The sequence below is a fragment of the Mycteria americana genome, chromosome 4 (assembly GCF_035582795.1).
Source record: "Mycteria americana isolate JAX WOST 10 ecotype Jacksonville Zoo and Gardens chromosome 4, USCA_MyAme_1.0, whole genome shotgun sequence".
Classification (NCBI taxonomy): Eukaryota; Metazoa; Chordata; class Aves; order Ciconiiformes; family Ciconiidae; genus Mycteria; species Mycteria americana.
The window spans coordinates 75,492,133-75,516,370 of record NC_134368.1 but is presented as its reverse complement, the minus strand read 5'-3'; the positions used below and the strand labels follow the sequence as shown (position 1 = coordinate 75,516,370).

The following is a 24,238-nucleotide window of genomic DNA, read 5'->3' as shown; positions in this document are numbered from 1 at the left end:
CTGCTTGCAAACTGCCTGTTAGGAAAAGTCTCTGCAACACTCCTAATTACCAGACTGTGCCCATGAATAATAGCAGGAGGAAAGTCCAAGTTAGCATAAGCTAAAAGCAGGTGCAGGACTATTAACATCATTTCAGCGCTAGCCTAGCAATGCTCATAGACATCCCCGTGCACTGCTTAATTCACTCGTGCAGGAAAGCAACCACAGCCTGTGAATGTCTACCTTTGCTGCTAACGTCTGAAAGGTAAGTGTTGAGATCCTTGCATCATTCAAGGGTGGGAGGACAGATATTTATAAGACTGTAGTGATAATGTTTTCATTGCTTCCTCCAGAGTTCTCGATGTCACTCTTCCTGCTCCACTCTCCCACACACAATGTACCACTAACCTATCGTTTTGTAAGGGAGTGGCTTAAGGAAAGAACAGTCATGCATCTGTATTAGAAAAACACCATCAGATAGGTTAATTAGTCATCTTCAAGCTTCTCTCACAAATGCAGAATTGCTTGACATTAAGATTGAAATGCTGGTATCTGAAGTACTGGCTTTAAAGCACTGGCTATATTTGAATGTGTGTGTACATATATATGTCTGTATATATACATACATGTGTATATACACACATATTTATACAAACACCTGTATTACTTGCAATGGCCTTGATGGCTGCTTTTAGAACAAGCACACTTTCAGACACCTGGTTTTATTATGCTTTTGAATAATATAGAAATATATTATATCTAATTTTGTTATAACCTATATGAAGCAAATAGCTCCTACACGGGCAAATTCCTTGTTTCCCTTGAACTGCTTTTGTTGGTGATATAAGTTATCTGAAACTTTGGGATACATATATTTAAGGTCTACATCATTTCATGCATGATAGATGTTAACCATTTAATACAAAACAGAAAGCACTCAAATATTGTAATGACAAGCACTAGCAGTGCAAGAACCTATACAAACTAGCACTAGTCATTACATTTATCAGTACGCTCAGACTGTTTCTTCTGCAAGATACAACAGTGTAAACCTGAAGTTCACGATTAACTTTAGCAGAATTTACACTAATATAATAGAACTATCACAGACTGTGCTAATCTTCTTATTCTCCGATATGCAGAAAAATGCACACATTTATAACGGTTGATATTATTCCTGTTCTTTGAATGTGTTTTTGGAAGTAAAAATATTTTTTTAAATTAATTTTTCTTAACTAAGATTCTGTTGCAAATCCTGTGCTTACTTGGATGACAAGTAATGCTGGATTTAATGTAAGAAAAAAATATTAAAATATGACATTGCTTTTTCAATGTGTATAAAGTGAAATCAGCATGTTTAATAGCTATATGAGAAAATGACTAGTAACCAAACTAATAAAACAATTTATTATCAGCCCCCTGAGGAAAGACAAACTATGGGGTGAGTATAGCTAATTGAACAGGATCATAACCAGAACACTCCTACAATAATCAATGAGTAGCATCTCATTTGGGTAACTTGTAAACAGAGACCTTATTTTACAAACAGAGGTTTTTTTTAAAAAAAGAGGTTAAAATCTCATTCTGCAAAGAACTGTGACTAAAATCATGTTTGCTCCAAGCAGAATGTTCCATTTATGTCTGCAGCAGGCTACTCAATTATTATTGTTTTCTTTCCCTTATGTACTGACAGCCACTAATTGCCTGCATCCAAATATCATGACTGAAGTCTACACTGCCGACACCTCAAATATTTAGCTTTGAAGATTAATGAACACCAGATTATATCCATCCTTTAGGACAGGGACCAGGCTGAAAGTCGAAGAACTTTAAATTTGATTACACAAAAATTACCCAGCAATTTTATTGATTTGCTTCCAAGGCAAACAACAATCTTTACAAGTACATATTTAACTTTATACTCCCAAGCAATCAGTTCTAAGCATATATAGACAGCTTCTGTGCACAGGTAATAAAAAATACACTCTTAGATGAGAGAACTGAAAAGAATTGGTACAAGATATTTACATCTATGTACATACATGAATGTCTGTAAGACTAACTTCTCATTCTTGTAAATTCTGCTATCTTCCTGGCTGCACTATTAATCAATGCAGTTAATATAAATACGGTTTAAGTCAGATCAAAGTATCATGTAAATGTTGGGCATCATTCACATACCTACACACATCCCTGTATTTATATAGGTACACATACATATTCCTATATCAACACACACATACATGTCTATTTGTGTGTATATATTCCTGTATATATGTATATATCCCCATAGGAAGTGGACATCTGACTCATTCAGTTCACAAACAAATTAGATTACAGCATTATAAATAACTGAACAAAAAAAGACGATCTAATTTACAAGCTGTATCTATCTGTTCTAACATCAAAAATAGCATGTTTAGAATTTTACTTATAACACCATTAATACTCATGCAATTTTATACAATGCCAACTCAACATCTGCTCTTACACTTTTTCTGCAATCAGAACTTGTGATTTAATTTTTCACCCACTGAAAAAAAAAAAGTGCATGGAATACATCTGCTGTCTTTTTCTCAGTGGTCCCTCAAAGCAAATCCCATGCTTACTCTCTCAGCTTCTTCATTTTTTCACCCCTCTCTATGGAAATAAAATATTTGCAAAAGACAGACCCTACAGATTCAGTGGAGCTTTACCCTGGGCAGTGAAAATGCACCTTGCTTTATCTCTCCTTACCAATGTTAATAAGAAGCCTCTCTTCTGGAAGCTTCTAATATTTTACAGCAGGAAAATAAAATTTCTCCTCCTCTGAGCATCTCAAAGTCTATTTCATAACTTTACTCATGTACTTTTGTAATGGGCTTAAAGATATTTAAATATTCAACAACTTTTGCTTAAGACATCATAAAAGTAGGAAATGTTAATTTTATTTAGGCAGTGGTTTGGTAACAGTAGTGAGTCACACTCAGTATGAGCCTTTGAAGCTACAAATAGATAGGGATGTTTGCTTTTATACACCTTCTTATAATTTTATTTTTTAGTAACTGAAGGACCAAGTGAAAAGGTTGCAAAAAATTCAGCAACTTCAATCATTTTATTCTACTGAGTATCAGACAGATAACCTAATTAAGCATTTTTCACTCAAAAGGAAAATGGCTGGGTTGTGACTGGCTGGGCTTTAAGCAAATGCTATCTTATCTACTGGGAAACTGGATTTAGCTTAACTTCAATTCTTGGAACAACACTGGAATAAATAAATAGTCAAACAGATTATTCCCAAGCATTTAGAGAAAACATGATAATACATCAAGAGCGAATGACAGCAAACCAATCTTCTATTTAAGTTAATAAATTCTTTCTCACTGTCATATAACTTTCTTGTAAAGCGTTAGGGAAGCATAGTTCACCTGCAACTATTGTTATGTGAGTGCAAATTGGTTAGGAAATCCTATATAGGCATTTGTTACGAGTAGTTCACTGTCAGTATGGAAAAAGGTACTCGGTGAGGTTCCACAGGTGCCTGTCCTAGGTCTAGTTTACTACTTAGTATTTTCATTAAGGATCTGAATTACAGGATAGAAAAATGCTGTTTAAATGTTCAAATGATACCAAACTAGGAAGAAGAGAAAGCATGTTGAAGGACAACTTCAGAATTCAAAACAATCTTGACAAATTCTAGAAACCACCTACAAAACACAGGGTGCTACTGAGCGCAAAAAGAAAGTTCTGCCTAAATGCAATATGTTACTAACTGGTGATCCCAGAATGGGGAACAGAATAACCAGTTAACAGTTCTTCAGAAAAGAATTTAGAGGTTACTGAAGTGGATGGACTGAATATGAGTATGCAATTTATGCTGAAACAAAGAATGTAGATGTTATACCTGAAAACACAAATAAAAATACAATTTGTAAGAAAAGTAATCCTTCATTTTATTGATCATTGGTATGAGCTCAAATTTTAAAACTGAATCCAGCTCTAGGTGTTGCAGGCAAGAAAGATACTGCAACAGTTCAGAGGAAAAGTGTGAATGACCAGCAACCTAGAAAATACGAGGAAATACTGAAAAAGGTGTCATGTTTCAGCTTTAAGAGAACATGGGGAAAAACCAGGACAATAACCTTTCAATTAAAAAAAAAAAAAAAGGCTGCAGGTTTTGTTTTATGCACAGGTTTTTGGTGGGACATTAGGCCATCTTCAAAACACGCCCATTCTGTCAGACATTTACTGGAATGACACTATTTGCACAAAATATTTCAATTTCTGTGAATCTTCTTTTTTCTGAGAAAACCCATTCTATTTGAGAAACCAGCCACAAGCTGAACTCAAAGTTGGAATGGTTTCAACCCACAAAGTCAAACTTAAAAACAAAAATGTAATGACTATACAAATCACATATATTTGAAGCAATGGTTAGGCATCCAGTATACTTCAGAATTAGAACTGGAAGACAGGTTTTATTCAGTTACTTGAGGCTCACTCATTGCTTGTCTTCTCACAACATGAAAGGATTTTATACAAACACAGGAAAACACCTTTATACCCAGACCGCTATACACACACAAACCCCTCTGCCATGAAAGGTAATGTATGTTTTTAAATATAGAATCAAAGTTCATCTTGATATAAGAAAGTAATATTTTTTACAGTGAGAACAATCATTCACTGGAACAGCCTCCCCAGGGATGTGGTATAGTTCACATTGCTGGAGGTTTTCAAGATGCAATTGGACAGGGTGCTAAAATAATCTCATCTAGGCTCCCTTTCCCATGAAAGATTGGACTTGATGATCTTTCGAGGTCCCTTCCAGCCTGGGCTGTTCTGTGATTCTAGTTACTTCTATCAATATCTTTTCTAATTTCAGAGACTCCCAGTTTGAGGATACAGATACAAGAATAGAGAAATGGAGCTTGTGGTAAGGTATAAATCTGAAGCAATTACCAATGTGGCAGTCACGTACAAACAAACAGGATGTCATTTTCAGTCAAGAGAACCAGAAGGTAGTTTTTAAAAAGAACACAAAAATATAGGCTGTTTTATCCAAGTGTAAATTGGAGGCAGGATTAAACTGAATTATGTGTTCATACCTCTTTTAAATCAACCCAGTTTGTATAACTAAAGGCGCCATCCTACTCACACACCTGTGGCCTGAGACAGCTTTACCAGTCTCTTGTCAAAAACAAGCAACAGGAAATAAGGTCCAACCCAAAGAACCTTTGCACTAAACAAATGCTTTATTTAAAACTTGTGGGTTTTTTTTCATCTGAGTACTTTCAACTGTAGATGGAATGTCAACACAGGAAACAGGTCTGTGAATAATTATAGATTTCTTTGTCTTCCTATTCGCTGCTCCAAAAATTAAAAATGCAACAGTTTTAAAACTTCTTTTAGGTTACGGTTGCAAATCAATTTTACATTGAAATACTGTGCCCTGTGATGAAACACAAATTGCCAGATGTGACTGTCTCAATGCCGATACAACGTAGCTTTATGATCTCAGTGACTTACCTTGTTCCTCATTGATGAGGCCCATATTTGCATGTGCTTGTGCCTCTCTTTTCCCACCATCAATTTTTATTAGTTGAGCAGTGTTAAAGCATTGCTCGTAAAAGTAATTACTTAACCATTTGTCCTCAGGGTCATTGAAACAGTAGGCCAAGTTAAGCTGGTTATCGTACACCTCTTCATAGTGCCCTTTAAAAACAAAAATTACAATCAAAATGTTAGATTATCATCAGCTTTCAGAAATCTTACATATTACAGCAATGACCATATAATGAAAATGAAAAGCTCTTTATATTTCCACCAAATACCACCACATTCTCCTACACGTCAACTCAAAGTAATATGATAAGGGGAAAATGATACCTTACAAATTAGGCAGAACTGAAAACTTATTTTAGCAAAACCACAATAAATTGCTCTCATTTCTGTGTGCAAACCCAAAATTCAGTTCAATAAGACATACAAAACCTGGATAGGACATTGGCTAGTCAAAAGAGAGAAGCTAGAGTGAGCAAAAAACCACACAGTCACTGCTGGAGAAGCATTTGTCTGAGCCACTGAGATCTGAAAAGGCACCGAGAGCTTTCAAAACGGGTCTAAGGTAGCAACCATGGTCATGGAGATAAAGAACGAAACAAGACACTCTGCAAACACAATCCATTAATTCATACAATTTTAAATGTTCAAAGAAAGACTAACAAGAAAGGCTTTGAGTTTTCATGTGTATTCCCGTTTTTAGTACCTTATCACTCTTAGAAATTAAGGAAAAATTGAAATTTTACACCTTGCCCTGAAAAAAGACAGTTCACCAAGGTATTGCTCTCAGAACAGATGTAGAAAGCAGGGGAGACTCAAAGTCACAGATCTCCTTTATGATCTGAATAAAAACCCACACATTTAGTTCCCACTCTTTATTATCTCAGACAGCTAAATGAACACACACTATCCCTAAAATTTATAAAAACATTGCAAGTCCCAAATCTAAGTAGCATTACAAGATTATCAACAAATATATTATTCACAATTTAAAATTACAGAATGAGAGCTTTTACAGAATTAGAGTTATTTCTCTCAGAAAAGCACCTTTAAAAAAAAAATCTCGACAAAAAATCCTCTTCAGATTATTCCAAAACTGTATTAATTTGGAGTACAGGTCTAAAACTTACCTGACAACTCTTATCATACTGCTTCTCCCTAAGGGGGATTTGAAATATAGATTCCCTACATGATACTGAAGAATCTATGAGATAATAAAGTACGGCATGAACCTATATGTTTCACAGCTAAATTTATCACTGGCTAAACTAAATGAATTTTCTTTCCAAACTCTCCTCATGTCAGATGTGAATGGGAATAATTAGCTAAAATTCCATTGCAGTTTTGGTCAGCTACTTACCGTGTTTGTGGCTGTTAAATGAACATAAGCCAACCAGCCAGTTCTTAAAAGAATTTTCATGTAGCTGGGTAAAGAAGGAGTTAAGAACCACAAGTCTTGCACCAGGTAAGAGACTGTTTGGTTAAGCTAGATGTGTGAACAGAACTGCTTTCCTTTCAGGAGTTCTGCAATTTGTAAGCTTTGCTCAACAAAGAGAGGGGGGAAAAGAAAGAAAAAAACCCTCTTACTTCTGGGTATGGAGCACCACACAGAAATCAACTAGGGAAAAAAAACGATTTCCATACAGGCAAGATTTCACTCAAAGTCCAGATCTTTTCTAAGTGTTTTAAAACTATGATACCATATGGAAACACTTTGATCAAAAGATGCAGTTAAATTCTCTTCTTTTGTTATCTGCAGGAAGAATTGGGGAAAATCCAACTTTGAAAAAGGACTAATTTCTCAACTGTAAATTCTATCATCTATGTGAGTCACTTGCATTGTTTGGAAAAAATAGCAGCAGTTACTCAAAAAAGTACTTTGAATGCATCACTAAACCACACAAGAGAGTGTTTCCTCAGTCTCATCTCTAGTATGTTCTGTCTCAAAATTAAAAATGACAAATTATGTATGGTCTAATAGGAAGTAATCTAAATCTCTCATTCTGTAATCGTGACTAAGTTCTTTGACTTCAGAACATCTTGATAAAGCTCTTCAGCGAGTTGCACAAAACAAGAACTTTATTCTGTCTTCTGAAAGAATCCTGTTACCGCCTAATCATGTCTGCAGTCTTCAAGAGGTTTATCTAGTATTTGTTTCTCCTCCATTTTTATCTATCTTGGCCATTTTGGAGAACATTGGCTGAATTTTCCCTGCTTAAAATTTTCTGAAATCAAGCTGAAATGTCTTTTCCCCATTCTTGAACGCTCTCTGGTTTTGTCTTTTGATTTACAAATTAATTCCTCTTCTTTAATGGTAAACAATAGGGTTTTTTGCTTTTGCTTTTTTGTTTATTATTTTGCTTTCCTATTTATTTTCTCAGAGTTTTTCCTCCATGAAGTGGTACCTCATATGTCTACCTTTTTAATAATTCCCATTAAAATATATAAAATTGTGATTTTTGAACCAGTTTGTGTTACATACATTTCCATTTCTAGTATTTTAAATAAGATAACACCCCTTCCAAGAAATGAGAGTTTCACAATCTCTTTAGAATCACTAAAATAGAAATACCCCAGAAATTACATCTAGATTATAATCTCATAATTTGTATCTAAGGTTTGATACCAAAACATCAGTTTAAGTTTAGAAATTTGGCTTTGAGAGGAATATTTATCAATATATAGACTTCATGTGTTCCTTATCAGAACATTCTTCATGGCTGTGAGTTTTCATGCCTTTTGTTCTCACTCAAGGCGGAAAAAGTACCTCTTAGGTACCTCTTCAGAATAGCCAGGAGTGTGCATCATATAAAACTTATTCATACACAAGAAATTAAGACTATATTGGTACAATAGCCTCATAAAAATCTCTGCAAATGATACTGGAATAGAAGTAAGGTTTAGGCACATATATGCATATATATATATGTAAGCACAGCTATACATATGCGTAGATAAAAGAGTCAAGACATAGTTTGGATTCATCCAAACTAGCCAATTTAGATATACATATGGGTTACCTAGGATCCCTTTACTCTCAGTGAGGAAAAGCAGATACTTCTTGGCTGTGATTTATCTCATCCCAATTTAAACATCTATTGCAGCAAAAGGGAGCACTTTTAAAGATTATCTCAAAAGTAAAAGGGAGAGGTTCCCATGATGATTACAAGTACATAAACAAATAACCACATGAACAGAGAAATACAAAACCTAATTATAACCACTAACATAAAGATAACAATACACATTATCTATAGGTTACAGCTAAGTGAAAATGAACTTAGAAGATACCAGAGGATACATACAAATGGTTACAATAACACAGTAAGGGGAAAAATAATTGGACTGTCACGGGGTAGAACACTAGATACAGATTTGTTGCCGTTGAAATCTTTGCTACAAAGTATCAAGGCACTAATGCTACATAAAATTACGCAAATAACTTCAGGTAGTGCCCTACAAATCTCAAGAGATGGAACTGACCTGAGGCGGACTATTGCTACTGCCACAGCTTTGATTGAATGAACTTTAATGTGACCCTCTGATGACTATCCTGCCGGTGAATAACAATGAGAAGTGCACAAAGACAACCATTTCTCTGTAATTGTCTTGGACAGTGGCTGACCAGATATCCTGGTCATAAAACAAACCCCAAAATATACACTTTTAAAAGCTGTATTGTCTTCTGGATTCAAAGTCTGATTTACAAATCAAGAAATTCATTGAGATTATTCTGACAGTGGTAAAGCTAGCATGTCAGACTTAGTAAAAGTGAACTTTTACCTCCTCAGGAGAAGAAAAATATTAGAATAGGTAAATCCTCTCTTCTATAAAATCTCACATAAGTAGTTCAGTCGTTAAAGCTTTGACCTCTCTGATTTTGCATAGTAAGTTCTCTACAACTGATAATAGAATACATGTAGACAAGTCATCTTTATGTATCTGTTGATACCAAAAAAAAAAAAAAAAAAAAGTTATCTGCACCACTTATCAGAGAGGGAATGACAGCACCGGAATGTGATACCGAATGAACAGAAAGAGAAGTCTGAATCACACAAGCAATTGTAAAACAATTCCTGCAAGACAAATTCCTGTTTTTAAATAAGAAACAATTAAGAAAACACATAGATAAGGTTCAAAGGTTGATCCCATTAATCTTGCAAAAATTACATTAATGTCATAAAACATTGGAAGCTAAATTCAGGTCTTCCAGAACATTTAAGTCACAGGATTGTGAGAACACTGTAAAGATGAACATCTACCCAAAATGGCAGCTACACAGAACAAACAGAACTTGATGGAACAGATGGTGGGGCCTGATAGTTCACAGTTTTAGACTTCACTGAAGATCTGAAGCAGGGCTAAGAACACATCTTATGGGCAATTATCCAACAGAGCATTTTTTCAATGTCAAATTACCAAATTGAAGGCAGAAATATTTCACAAAAATTAAGCAGAAAACAAATTAAAAGTCATGCTATGTTGCAGTATTTGTTTTATAATATTTTAATATTTTAATGTTTTTTGTCACAAAATATAAATTACAGAAAATAGACTTCTTTCATTTTGTTTGATCTGAACTTTTCAAAATATTTTCATTGTCCTTTGCAATGGAAAACACCTTTGAAATTGGGTGTCTATGCACAAAAGGGAAGCATCCCTATGAAACCTTGCTGAGATCTTTTTGTTAAACAGAGATTTAAAAAAAAACAACCAACCCTTTGACTTGAGCTTAAACATCAAACCCCATGTATTAAACACATATAGTGTTTCCTGCTCCGCATCAGGATCTCTTCAGGTGCGTCTCAACTGTCAAATAGGATGTCCTCTTGTTATGCTCAAGCCATAGTCCCCACTTGGCCCACTGAACACTATCTTTGTTTGTTCCTGGGCTCTTTTTAGGAACTGTTCCCCTGGCAAGTAAAGGTGTGCATGGAACAGAGGATTGTTCATATCCGTGGTCTGCATGTTTGTTGTGTTCAGCTAGACATCTATTAAGTAGTGCAATGCACAGGGATAGTGAGATGGAGTTTGAGCATGACAATCCCAACAGAGCTAAGATGAGAGAAAAGAAACACATAGAAGATCTGCAAGCCATACTAGTGGGATTTAAGTACAACTGCTGCCACATCTGTATGATCTCCTTCATGACAGGATGTAGTGGACAAAAGAAAAAGTACAGAAATGGTCTTTAGAACACAGATGAAAACAACATCATGAAGAGATCTTGGCTTGTTATTTTCCTTGAAGAAGAAAAGAAAGAGGCTGTTGTTCTTGTTAATGGAAAATAGAACTTGTACTCATTTTTAAAATACAGGTATCGGAAAGAAATTTTTCAACATCCATTTATGGCTCAATATTTTCCACTCAAAAAACCACCAGTTAGTCATTTGTTCCTGCCAGATGAAGGCCATATAGAAACTTTTCAACAGCTGGTAACACTCATCTGCCAGTTCAGTTAGTTGTTTTTAGCAAGTACGACTTGATTATAACTGACCATTCACTCTTGAAGACATATAAAGGAGTGGCCTCAGATCAATTGAGTCACTAGGAGTCATTTTTGATGTCAGAATGAGACACCATTAATACTTTTGCCAGAGAGATCAATACCAGTGACTTAGTAGCAAGACAGCTGATACTGTGAAGAATTCACACACAGAAAGATCCAGGATGGGGAGGCTGTTGGGCCAAAAAGCAGCATGAACAGTAATAGAATATGGTGCTGCAATCAGTTTGTTTCCACCTGGATCTGTACATGGCAAAGAATCAATCCCATTTGATTGCTCAGGACGATCATGCCTCTACCCCTACAGGTAGAAGACCACCCAATCATTCCTTTTTCCAGAAAGTTTATCCATAAGCTAAGCTCACACACAAGTGAAGAAAGGTTGCTGTGGGGTAGCATGCTGACACCATCAAGTTTCAGGCAGAGCCTCAGCTTCCTAGGTATCATGAGGCAGGCTGTACACAGAGCACACCCCTCCCAACACTGGTAGGTACATAAGGGGAATATATTAAATGAAAGTACAATGTATACAAAGATGCTAAGGAAATGGTCAGGATATAATTTTGCCAGGTAAGGATAAAGCTATCTAATGATAATCATATAAGGCAATTAACTGGTAATCTGGGACACTAAAGGAGAGCTCCAAGCCCTTGCAATGAAAACACACTACTGAAATTTTCTAAGAAAAGCTGCTTCTGTTGAAGTCAATGGTAGTTCTACAATTGGCTATATTTTGAGAAGGCTTGGCTTCTTTCCCAGGCAGAATCACTTCACTTTTTGTAAGATGATTACAAAAATAATAAACTCCTCCATTGGTCTCTAGCAACTGCTGCATTTTTTCCTGTGATACAATATTAAGCAGAGAAGGGCAAACCTGCTTAGAAAATAAAAGTGTTCTTTTCCCCATCCCCCCAAAACCAAACAAAACTACGTCTCCTCCAAGCAAATATTAAAAGAGATTTTGGTATGTTTATCCTTTTTCTTTTTAAATGCATAACCTCTCTCCATTTTTTTTTTCCAAAATAGCATGAGTAATATAGTTATTGCAATGTTTCTAGCCCAGCCTAAGGCGTAAGTGTGAAATCTTACAGAAAAGCTTTCCACTGTAAAATGCTAAACTCTGTTTTCAACCTTAAGTACCTCAGACAAAGAAAGATTTTGCAGTGCAAACACATCAAATACTCATGCTTTCTTCATATACTTTGTGAAAAGTCATCTTTTACAACAACAACAAATGATAACTCATACTGTCAAAAGTTTTCTCTACACCGAGATGAGGAAAAAAGAGCCAAGTTAGCACTTCCATCTAATTCTGTGTGTCTGATATTCTCTAGAACAAGAGTCAGCAGCCTGTAGCGCATGCACAGATTCAGCATTTAGCATACAGCACACCACAAAGGTCGCATGGGGTTGGGAACCAGGAGCAGATGGAATCTGAGAAAGGCAACAGCTTCCAGGTCTTAACTCCTACTTCCCACCAGCTGCCCCAATGATCAACTAATAAGCAGTGTCTTGCCCCTTTGAAGGCACGTTCATACCCACGTATAGGTTCCATGCATTGGCTTTGGCACAGTGAACACAGTCATCTGCCACCATAGTGCTGACTGCTCAAAACATGTTGCAGCCACTGAACTGTGGCATTTTCCCTGGTTTTGCTCCTCTGCTCTGGCAAAGTAGAGGCAATGGCCGAGACATCTCTGCCTTTAATTGTTCTTGAGCTGTAACTTGCCTTGAATCCCCTTCAAATTGTACAATACAGGTAAATCAGCTCACTCTAGCAAGCACTGATCAGATGAGGTCTTCAAGACGTCTTTGAGGTAATCCTAGGTAAGGATTCAGTTCAGGTTCAAGCCTGAATTTAATTTGTAATATGTACATGAATTACAATTTAATGTGTAATTCAGATTTAATCTGAAGAGCAACACTTTTCAAGCCCTTCTGAAATAATACTGGGACAGGTAACCTCTAATTTGACAAAAACCAAATTCGGCACACTATCACTGAGAGGCTGGCCTCAGTCTAACACACACAATTGATGCTTTACAGTATAATCTGCATACTATCAATCATTCTTCTGGTAGGCTCAGTGCTAACTAACTGAATAAAAGTAGCTACACAATACTTTGACGAGATGATTCAAAGAAGTGGCTTAGCCTAATGAGCATACAGACCCAACAAGTAAATTAGCAATGCATTTTAAAACAATAAGACAGACTATAGCAGCCAAGTAGTGATTTAAAGATTCAGTTGCATTCATATGGTAAACTCTGTGCAAATAGCAGCTTAAAGCACTTTTGAATATTTTTATCTGAGGAACAGCAACATTGTCATTATAATGAGCTGTTCTCCCAGGCACACATTACACTGGGTGCTGTTCAAAAATTCCAAAATGTAAGTAAAAGACTTCTTAGTTGGATTGCCATTGTTCCTACTTCTTCCCCATGACCCACCCAAACACACAGAGATATAGAGTCAAATTTTGTCTGGGTCTTAGACAGACAAAATGGACAAGAAGAATTCTATTCAGTTGGCACACCTCTGTAGGGTATGGTCATCATTTGTTCCACAAAGATCTTTAAATAAAGGATCAGCAGCCAAAGGATATTTGTTAGCAGCCTTCAATGTCAGACAAGGATGGACTGCGGCTTCAAACTCTCCCTCCTGCTAACTTGCAGAACAGTACTGAGTAGGAGCTAGGGAGCTATGGCTCTTCAAAGGGATAGCAACAACAACCTGCCAGCACTATATCATACCTTTCAAGGACAATTACACCTTTAAGTGAAATTACTCCGAGTAGTACAGTCAGGCAGGCAAGCAGGCAATCAGGCAGGCCATTCCATGGCCTCAAAATATAACCTTCTTTTTGAAAAAAACCCCAACATTTTCATACATGTGCCAAGAGATAACTGTATACATCAAATGCTGAGCTATGTAGATACATTGCTTTGGCATTTATCCTGCATTCTTCAAAAAAAAACCCAAAAACCAAAAAACCCTACAACTATACATATTTAAACAGCTAAACTATATCCTTTTTTAAGCTACTGAGACCAGAACTAGTAAAAAGAGAGGTTAGTCCATGATAATGAAGGAAGATCAAGGAATAATTCGAAATAACTCAATTTTGAAGTCAGAAACATTTACATTATTTGCATCAAAAAAGACCAAATAGGAATGCAGTCAAGTATTGCCAATATTTCTGCCAGTGTTTTTGGATAATGCTGTACCTAGGGCAAAATAACTCTGTCAGCTATTTTTCTGAGAATCTGCAAGGATTAATGCTAGCTCTCTATTTTTAAATACTTGGGAAGTATTCAAATAGAATGACAATGAGATTAAGTTGGACAGAAAAAAATATATTTTCTTTGCACACAGTATAATATTGTTAATAGGCACTTAAAAAAAAAAAAAGATGACTCCTGTATGATTTGAAGTTCATTCAAAATGTTCCACTAAAAATGAAAGCAGAGAGAACATTCACTGATGTATGTAAAGGTAAATGGTCTGTACAATGTAATGCTGGTAAACAAAATGTCACTATTTTCAAACCCAGCAGTAAAGAAAATAATTGCTCTTTGATATCAGCCTCCACATTGTGATGGATGGAGCTGATTCTGTTCAAGCAAACAATTTATGTCCAGCATTATAATGTTCTATAACTACAAACTATCAAAAAATTGAAAAGATTAACATATTCCACCAATTAATATGGAAAGGGAATGAATACCTAGCTTTCTCTGTGCACTATGGTAACAACCATAAAACTCTAAACTTAGGAGCAACAGTTCTAAGTTATATTCACAATTAAGACAGCAACACTCTATGACACAAAAATATCAGGTGAGAAAAATTAAATAACAAACAAGAAAATTATTTACTGACATAGTAAGTGAAGTTTTGTTTTCCACTTACCACTTTAGGTTCAAAATCAATCCCTTCATGAAGTTTAAATTCATCAAAAAACTTAAAAGTCATGAAGTTTTTTTTTTTTTTTTTTTTTTTTTTTTTTTTCCCATAATTTATACCTGCTATCTCTTCTTCAACACAACTGTTAGCTCAGGACAGCATACCTGAGACAGGCAAACTTTCAGCTAGCCTAATATTAGTAACATAAACCACACTGTGAAACTCTTACAGTTTGCAACCCCAAATACTACTTTCAGCCTTTTAAGCTTGAACTGTGGTGGCTGAAGAGCAAATGCAGGTCAGCTGCTGTTGTGACTGCTACATCATGGTAAGTTCCAGCTGAGGTGAACTGCTGAACACTTCTTAAATGGTGTCAACTAGAGTTGTCAGGAGATCATAAGCCAGAGCCCCAAGCAATTTGATTAGAATCAGAGAGTAACTGGATTAGTGGAACTACTGAATTAGTATTTGACGAACTGTATAATTCATGTATCTTCACAGCACTACTAGCACTAACACTCACAACATGAATTAGCATCCACCCCTTCATGTGCCAGGTGACTCAAGCCTCACTTAAAACAAAGAAGAGATTTGTGCAAAGGTTTGCACTGAAACTGGTGAAAAAAAACCCCAAACTATACCTTCATCTAGCAATTCAGTAAAGATGCTTGCCAACGCTATTGGTATGCTATCATTATTTTCTTTTCTTCCGTTTTGACCAACATCAACAGGCAAAGTTGAGAGATATTCTCTCCTAGAGGCAAGATACAATCAGTCAGACAGTTGGTGGTATCTTGTCTCTGTGAGAGGTGAAAGACTTATAGAGCCCAGCACACAATGAATGCTGGTTTCAGTGAGAGAAAGGGCCCCTGCCTTCCACCGGGGCAGAAACTGCACAGTCAGCAGCACCTTGACTCTCTGGGAGCATGTTTGCCAACTCTGTTGTCACATATCAGTTTGTAACACTGAAAAATGTCGTGCACTGAAGGAAGGCAAAATGCTCTCCTCAAGCAGCTGCAGGAAGCCGGCCCATCAAGCTAAGCCACATCTACTACTTTTTGAACATCAGACTGTTGGCAGTATGCTTCTGTCAGGGCAGCCTGAGCGTAAAACTTCTCTCTTGTACTCCTACAAGCTACGGGGGTGCCTATTCAGGTTTTAGTCATACTCTAGACAAATCTGAAGATTCCTTCCAATCATGGGCTGGCTAGACTTCCTGCCTAGAATTACAGTGAATTAAATAAAGAAACACAACTTTTGGCTTTCATAGTAAACATAAAATCGACATTTTAAATGAACTTTTTTTTAAGTGCCGAAAGGGTTTTTTTGCTGTTCCTTTTTAAATGAAGTTGTCTGTTTCTAAATTTCAGTCAAAAAGCTTAGGTTCCAAACTCACAAGCTTTATTGTAGATTTTCATATTTGTAACGATCAAAATGCAATTTGAAACAAGCCAACTATAGTGAAATCAGCTCAGCCATGAAACAGGATTGCAGTTAGAGCTTTATCTGCCTTCATCCCTACAATTATTCCAAAGGAGAAAGACAGAGTAAGTTATGTTACTATTTATAGTAAAAGGAAATGATAAATACGAGCACTTAGTAAATAGTAGGCAATAGAGAAAATACAGTAATTTGGAGTTATGTCTTCACTAATATCTAGTAATTCACAGGTGGCATGTTACATCTGTGTGCTGCATTTTATTTGACATGTTCACAATCCTTCTTAAGTCAGTCACAAATCCAAACACAGTTAGCAGACAGGGTATTTAATAAAATCAGATTTATAAAACTATTACTGTGTGAAACAGCTTTTCATCTGTTAAATTTTTCTAATACAAAACCAGCTACTCAAATCAATAGAGAAAGCAAAACAATAAATAATGAAACTATAAGAAAATAATTGAGATGTTATCAAAGCTATAAATACATCAAGCATTTCTGATGATATCATAATGCACTCTACATGTTTTTCCCTTTTTTTCCTTCACAAAACCTCTCCCGCTATCTGCAGTTCCTAATCATTTATTCTATAAATACAGCTTAGTTGACTAAGGCTGAAATGTGCTAAGATGCAGTAACGTTTCAAATTCATACATGAAACAATTTGGAAGCTTCCCCCAGGCATTCGTGGCTGCAGCTCCCGCTGCTCTGCTACCCACAATCCCCCCATTTACCTGCTCGCTGGGCTGCCTCAGCCCTGGTCAGGAAGTGGTAAAGCTGATCCAGCTTATCAGGCTGCTCCTCCGGGGACTTCTGCTGCCATATGGCTGACCCAGGCCCTGCAGCCTCCCTCAAGGCATTCCACTTCTGTATCAGAGCGAGGAGCTTGGAGAAGGACTCGTGATAACCCTGTCGCAGCATGTCTATGCAGATGTTCTTCTTGTATGAATTCCTGTTCCTGGGAATAAGAAAGAGAGATTTTAAGCCTTTAAACCTGTATTCTCTTCTCCACCTTACCAAATAAGTACAGATAACTAAAACAGCTTTCAGGAAGAGACATCTGCAGTTCAGCAGCAGGGAAGGGGGACTTTTTCCCCTGCTCAGAAAGCGTTCTGCTAAAATACGATTACAAATGTCGTACCCTAGGGAAGTAAATATGGCAATAATGAATAAATACCTATATATATATTGAAAACATGTTAAAAATATACTGGTATTCTTTAGCTGGTATTGGTAAAAAAGGCTGACTGATGGGACTCCCCCCCCCCCCCCCATGTTTACATTAGCTCATGAAAACACAATGAACTCTTAGTTTCCTTTAAAACAGTGCACAGGGAAAAATGAGGCACATTCCACATGTCAAAACAATGTATATGTTAAATAGTTTTGCTGTAGGACATGATGGCTTGGTTTAAAACGTCAAACAAATGCTATGCCAGAAACATAATCATTAGATATTATTTTGCTTCTGTTTAGCATATAACTTCAGCTGGGACTGGTTTACTGATGCAAAAGTTTGATAATTTCTCCCTAATTTTAAAATCAAATGATGCAACGATGAATTTATACCAGTTATCTCATTCATAAACTCTGATAACATGTGTATCAAAAAGTTGTGTAATCAAATATTCTCAAGAGATAATATATCTTTTGAGGTATTATTTATGGAAATAATAAAAATATTTCTTTTATGTGGCATGAAACAATCATTGTGTCTTATCCTGGAGAAAGCTATGAGTCCAATGGGACTGCCTGCAACACTAAAGTACAGATGTAAAGGTTTGCAGGCATAGGTATCTAGTGTGAGAAAACAAACCTTTGTTCCAGTAAAATGGCAAGGACCCAGATGTGTTAATTTTATTTTGTATACTCCATTAAGTTTTCAAACTGTTTCCAAGACTGTCTTTTTAGATTAAAATCCATTTAACTTGAAATTTTCAGTAGTTTTAAAATAAATATGGAATTCTGAAAACTGAGATTTACAGTGTATGTAATAAATTCAGATGACCTCATGCTAAACAATAGCCTAATGAGACTAATACTTCTAGCCTACAAAGAGCTACTGCAGTTCTTTAACAATGCTAATAAGATGGAAGTGATGTAAAAAACTTCTTAGCTAGATGCCAATGAAATAAACAGTAATGTGAGATGTAAGAAGTAAATAATCTGCATTATTTCATATCTAATATGATTAAAATAAAATCTATTAATTACTACATAGATGCACATTAATCCACATATATTTTTTACTTTTCAGTTGCAGAACTGAACATAAAAATATTACAAAATCCTGATACAATTTAGACTAGACAGTTCTGAATTTATGTTTACTATATAAATAGGTGGTTTTTGAGATTGAAAAGCACACATTGTTCACACAGACAAGGGAAAATATATAACTGTTCTGTACCAGAAAACATTTGCAGCATTTATCTTAGAAAAGTAAATGAGAAATATCTTTAAACATTTAAATTTTAATTTGCCAGAATATGCTATATTTGTCATATATCAGATGCACAGTATATAGCTTCAAAATACTGTAAAGATATTACGTTAATACCATACAATGTATTCTCTACTCTGTATATGGAATACTTTCTTTTTTCTGTTTTAAAATTCTAACTAAAAACAAATTGAAGAATATAGGTAAAAATTTCCTACCAACTTCCAAAGGCCTAGAACTGAATCCTACACTAATAAAACTCAGAGCAGCAGAATAACAATCTACATAGCAGACACACATACACACATATTTATATAATGTGATCTATATATGTGTATATGGGTGCATGCATTAAATCATTAGATGTATTGGAAGTGGACAAGAAAGTACGGCTAAAAGATCTTAACAGTGACTAAACAAAACGTAATTCAGTTAATTTTTAACACTCACTGCATACTCACTGAGCATAGTACCAATATTCGTATAAATAGAAAAACTGTGCCCATGCAACACACTATTTCCTGTAGACTGATACATTTTACTTGAAGTCAAAGCACATTTTCCCCACAAGACAGCATTATTAGCAAACCAATACAGGAAAACAAAACATACAATAAAAATAGGTCAGTTTTAAAAATTAGTGTCAATATTCTTTTAATAAATCCCATCCCAATTAATAAAGAAATTGAAATAATGTTGAAGTAATCATATGGTACAGAACACATTTTTTTTCTTAGGCAAAGATAACTGATTATAACTCACAAGCAATGAAGCTATCTACTGTATAACCATTCAAATTTTAGAAGCATAAAGATAAAAGTTATCTCTCAGTTATACTTAAAAACAGAAAATAAACAAAGTGCAAAATAATAATACTTTTGTTTTCCTAAGTTTCTGCAGTATATAAGCCACAAGTGACTGACCACACAGAAACAATAAAACAGGGCTAGAAATGAATGGTATTATGGGGATGAACGGTATTCGTGACGCCTAGGAGAGCCTGACACTGCAACGAGTTCTGAAATTGTTTCAGTTATCAAAGTGGTTCCAGATGAAAATGCCAGTGTCCTTTTTCCCAACAAACAGTGCTTTCAAACAGAGGAGTAGCGCAGGTGACAGCAGTGAACTTTTCATGATATCTTGAGATAAACTATAAATCCTCAATCCTCAAAATCCTTTTCATACTGCTTTTCATGATGTCATGCAGCATGTAAAATGAGAGGTTAAACAGAACATCTCATGTTTCACATAACCGAAGATCACTTTCTTCCTAATATCAATATCAAAAACTGATACCTAATTAAATGTAGATGATTTATTTTATAAAATCCAACTGTTAACAGTGTGTTTCTACCGCATTAATAAACTAGTTTGCACTAAACCTTTGGAACCTTACTACCTAATAAATTATGATCTATTATTAAACAAGTAAGTTTGTTTTTCTGCATTGCGTCCGCACCGATTTTCGGTTTCCTTTGAACAATTATGTTACTTGGAGAAGCGAAATGGGAAAGGACTGGCCTTTCCTCTGGTTGGAGACGTTCGAGAGGTTTAATGGTCTCTGGGGGCATCTACTGGAAATCTGGAAAACTGCAGCGAGGACATGTTAATCACGGGGCTGTCAGCGCAGCGGGGCACGGCGGCAGAACAAAGGGAGGCAGGGGCAGGGATCAGCGCGGGGCGCGCAGCCCTGCCAGCCCGGCGCAGCAGAGGAGCGGGGCTGCGCTCCCTGCGCTGCGCTCCCTGCGCTGCGCTCCCTGGGCTGCCGCTCAGCCCCACAAAAGCACAGCGCCAAAAACAAACATGCAAACGTTGCCCGCACCGTTGCTTGCCAGCAATTAAACTAGCCGAATTAGAATGAGCGGACAGCTTTGTAGCGTTAGCTGTGTTTGATTTCAAAGTTGAACCGGGATACGAATATAAACCTAAAGTCCTCTTTCCCCTTTGGATGATCATTTGTGCATGCTAGGAGGAAAACATTGCAGATGTGTTTTCAAAAGCAAATTATTTTATAATGAAATCTGGAGCATATCTGTGCAGTTATGGTTAAAACAAAGAGAACAATTAATCTGTTTTTAATTTAAAGCAGATTTGGTTTATTTCTTTTTAATCCATGAAATTCAACAGATGAAAACCATAATACTTAAACATAGATGACGCTGAGAAGCCATCGTTCCTCTGACTGTACACTCATCTCTATCATCACTGGAAACCCTGTTGAAGTTGCTGGAGGGTTGTTTACACAGGCTGGGTAAAACACTGAAATGAGGTCCACTTAGTGGATCTGGTTGGGTATCCTGCATTTGTCCTACATCAGCAGCTACGGTGATGCAGTATTTTATGCATGCGGTGCTGAAAAATTCTGTGCATGTTGGGGGGGGGGAGCGGGGGGCAGGGGGCATCTGTCAGAAGAATTTTCAGCACCAAATAAATAACGACCAAAAGTTAAAGTTGCCAAGTTGCCATTTTAGTGGTACCATGTTATAGATGATGATTTTGTGTAGTATAATATCACATGGGTGGAAGCAGCTACTTATTGAATGTGGCTGTGCGAGCTTGAAAAGGCACTGCTATTGTTAACACTGTGCTTTAAGCGTACCTGGATATTGCTACAGGCATTTTACTTTCCTTAAACTATACGTATAACTAAACTATATGGGTTTCTTTTATTATTATCATTGCTATTCTAAAATGAAATACAGTCATGCTGAGGAATCACAGAAATCTGATTCTAATCTGCTGTTACCAGTGCAGAAATCATAAATACTAATCTTCAGCGAGGCTAATGAAATTACACTCTTGTTGCAATCTTGAGGACCTTCCCATGTTATGGTATTATACTTTTACAAGACTCTTAAGCAATGCTGGGAGATCAGGAGAGTACCATTCTACATTCCTTTTAACTTAAAATCCTGTACAACAAGGCTATTTGTATTCTACCCTTTACACTGAAAAAGACGAAGAAAAAAGAAATTAAGAGGCCAAGAGGCAGGTACCGGTGTTAGAAACAATCAAAATAGTCAGTATAGCATAACAGAATTATTTATCATGAGCTTAATTCTCCATGCCTCCTGTCTGGTGTGGTCAATTACAGACATACAAAATAGGTGCAAAAGTCCACTATTTTCAGATGACAGATTTTTTTTTTTAATATCAGAGTTCATGTCTTTAGATTTTGTAGGATTTAATTAGTACTATAGGTTAATGCCAGCTGCTGATTACAGTACAAGTGTACCATAGCAATCCCATTTTGTAAAGCACAAAATGGCATGGATTAAACAATGATAGTATATAAAATATTAAAATGTACTTCCAGCATAAAATAATTACTCTACCAATTATTACAATGTTTAAAAACTGTATTCAAATAGGTTTCATCCACTTGGGATTTCCTTCTGCAGTTGGCAAGTCAATGACTGATACAAACGCCTTAGATAAGGATCACAAAATTATGAAAAAATAATCAATATATTTTTGCTTAAGTTTATTTAAACAAATACATTTTACTCCCCCCCATTTCCTGTTTATAAATCTACAAGAAAATTAAAAGTACATCAAGTATGTGAATACTTAGCTACTTTGTGTTTAATCTATATGCAAACAAACACAGCATAAACAAGGAAGCACCAGAATTTCCTCACTGAGATTTGAAAAATATATACATTAAGTAAAAATAAATATACTATACAAAACACTAAAAAGCCAAGCATGCTGTAAGCATATATAACTTTAGGCTGCTCTGCCTAAGAATCGAAAGAGGAATTATTATTTAGTTATAGCTGGCCAGCCAAAAAACATAACGGTTTTGCAACACCATTAGTGACACATATCTAAAATATAGTTAAAACTTCTGCAGGGCATTGTTGAAGACAAAAAGCACTTATGCAAATACTTGGTAAAGATGGAAGCTGAAGATTTGACTACCGCATTCAGCGATGCTACGATCCAGGTTACAGTGGTATAAAACCACGTACTCACACTGCTGAAATCTACATTGTCACGTGTCTGGGCTGCACTCCACCGAAGTTAGGTACATAGCTAACTTGAAAATATATCCGAGTCATCCGAGTATCTGAGTTCAGTATGAAAATGTACATATATAAGTACTTTGGTGAGTCAAGCCCTCAGTTGGTCAAGGTACATTTTCACCACATACTGCTACTTAAACAAAGCTATTTAACTGAATCAGGGCACAGCCCTCTTTAATCCTAGTTTAAAGACTGTCCATTTAAACACTTTTCTTTTAATGAAATATTTACTGGATGGTAATATTTTAAATTGTAGACTATAGTAATCTCATTAAAGATATGGAAGTACAGTAAATGCCATTAAGTAGTAATAGACGGTTAGCTTACACATCAGAATTTTTGATTACTAAGGCTGAGAATTAAATTATATTGGGGTGGCATGCATGCTTTTTAATTCCAAATTATAAAGCTGAAATAGCTAATATCCTAATACAAAAACCATAAAATTCACCAAACCCCCAAGTGTTATAAAAAGAATTCCCTACTCTATATAGTAAATAAAAAATATTGCATGACAATTTGTACATACCATGAGAAGGAAGAACATCTACTTGAAACTGACTTTTGTAACAATTCAGATTTTTTAAAATAAGAAAAGGTTTATGGAGCTATGTGTTCAGAACTATTAATAGAAAGATGAAAATAAAGTATATGAGAAAATAAATATATAGGTACTTTATACCATATGTATAGGTACAATAACTTTCAGCATAAGTAATGCAGGATTTTTCATCTACTGCCTCACAGTCTCTGACTGTTGTCAAACCACACTTTAACATACATCATGCAAAGATGGATGCATAACCTGTCAGTAGGATCCTGCAAAGAACACATAGATTGAACTTGCTTCCTTTTGTTCAAAGCTACACTGCCACTTTAACACTACATAAAATGAAAAATTAATCAATTACAAACATCAAAGGATGACACAGAAAAAGTATTTTAAAATGAATGTAAGTACTGTAATAATTAAGAATCCTCATTAACCCAGAAAATGGAAATATAAATTTAGCAATGAATTTTTGGAACATTCTGTCCCTAAACTTAAATGCAAAGAAAGCACTAAAAATAAAGATAAAAGTGCTACCCTTATAAAAATGTTCTTCGTACAAGAGCACACACACCTGTGATTATTTCAAGCATAATCAGAAAAAAAAATTATCTTCATTAATCTTTCTGCTTTTCTTTCTAAATTAATTATGCTCATTAACAAAAAGTAATTCCAACCATATTTTATGGACTATTATTTATCAAAATGAAGTATTTCTCAACTTTCTCCTTTTATTTCAGAGCTGACCTAATGGACTGAGAGCCAGAAACTTCTGAGTTTGGAACCCTTTCCATTTGACTTGCGTGATATCAGAGAAGTCATTAAATTTCTCTGCAGGTTTCTTT

The 24,238-nt window shown here is 35.7% G+C and overlaps 1 protein-coding gene across 1 annotated transcript in view; it reads right to left on the bottom strand.

Moving 5' to 3' along the window:
* TTC29 (tetratricopeptide repeat domain 29) overlaps positions 1-24,238 on the bottom strand; it is an 86,607-nt gene that overhangs the window by 49,613 nt on the left and 12,756 nt on the right. Inside the window, exons 3-4 of the mRNA XM_075500519.1 lie at positions 17,107-17,330; positions 5,488-5,673 (exon numbers count right to left, since the gene is read on the bottom strand). Coding sequence (XP_075356634.1) covers positions 5,488-5,673; positions 17,107-17,330 — 410 coding nt within the window. The remainder of the gene's footprint in view (positions 1-5,487; positions 5,674-17,106; positions 17,331-24,238) is intronic.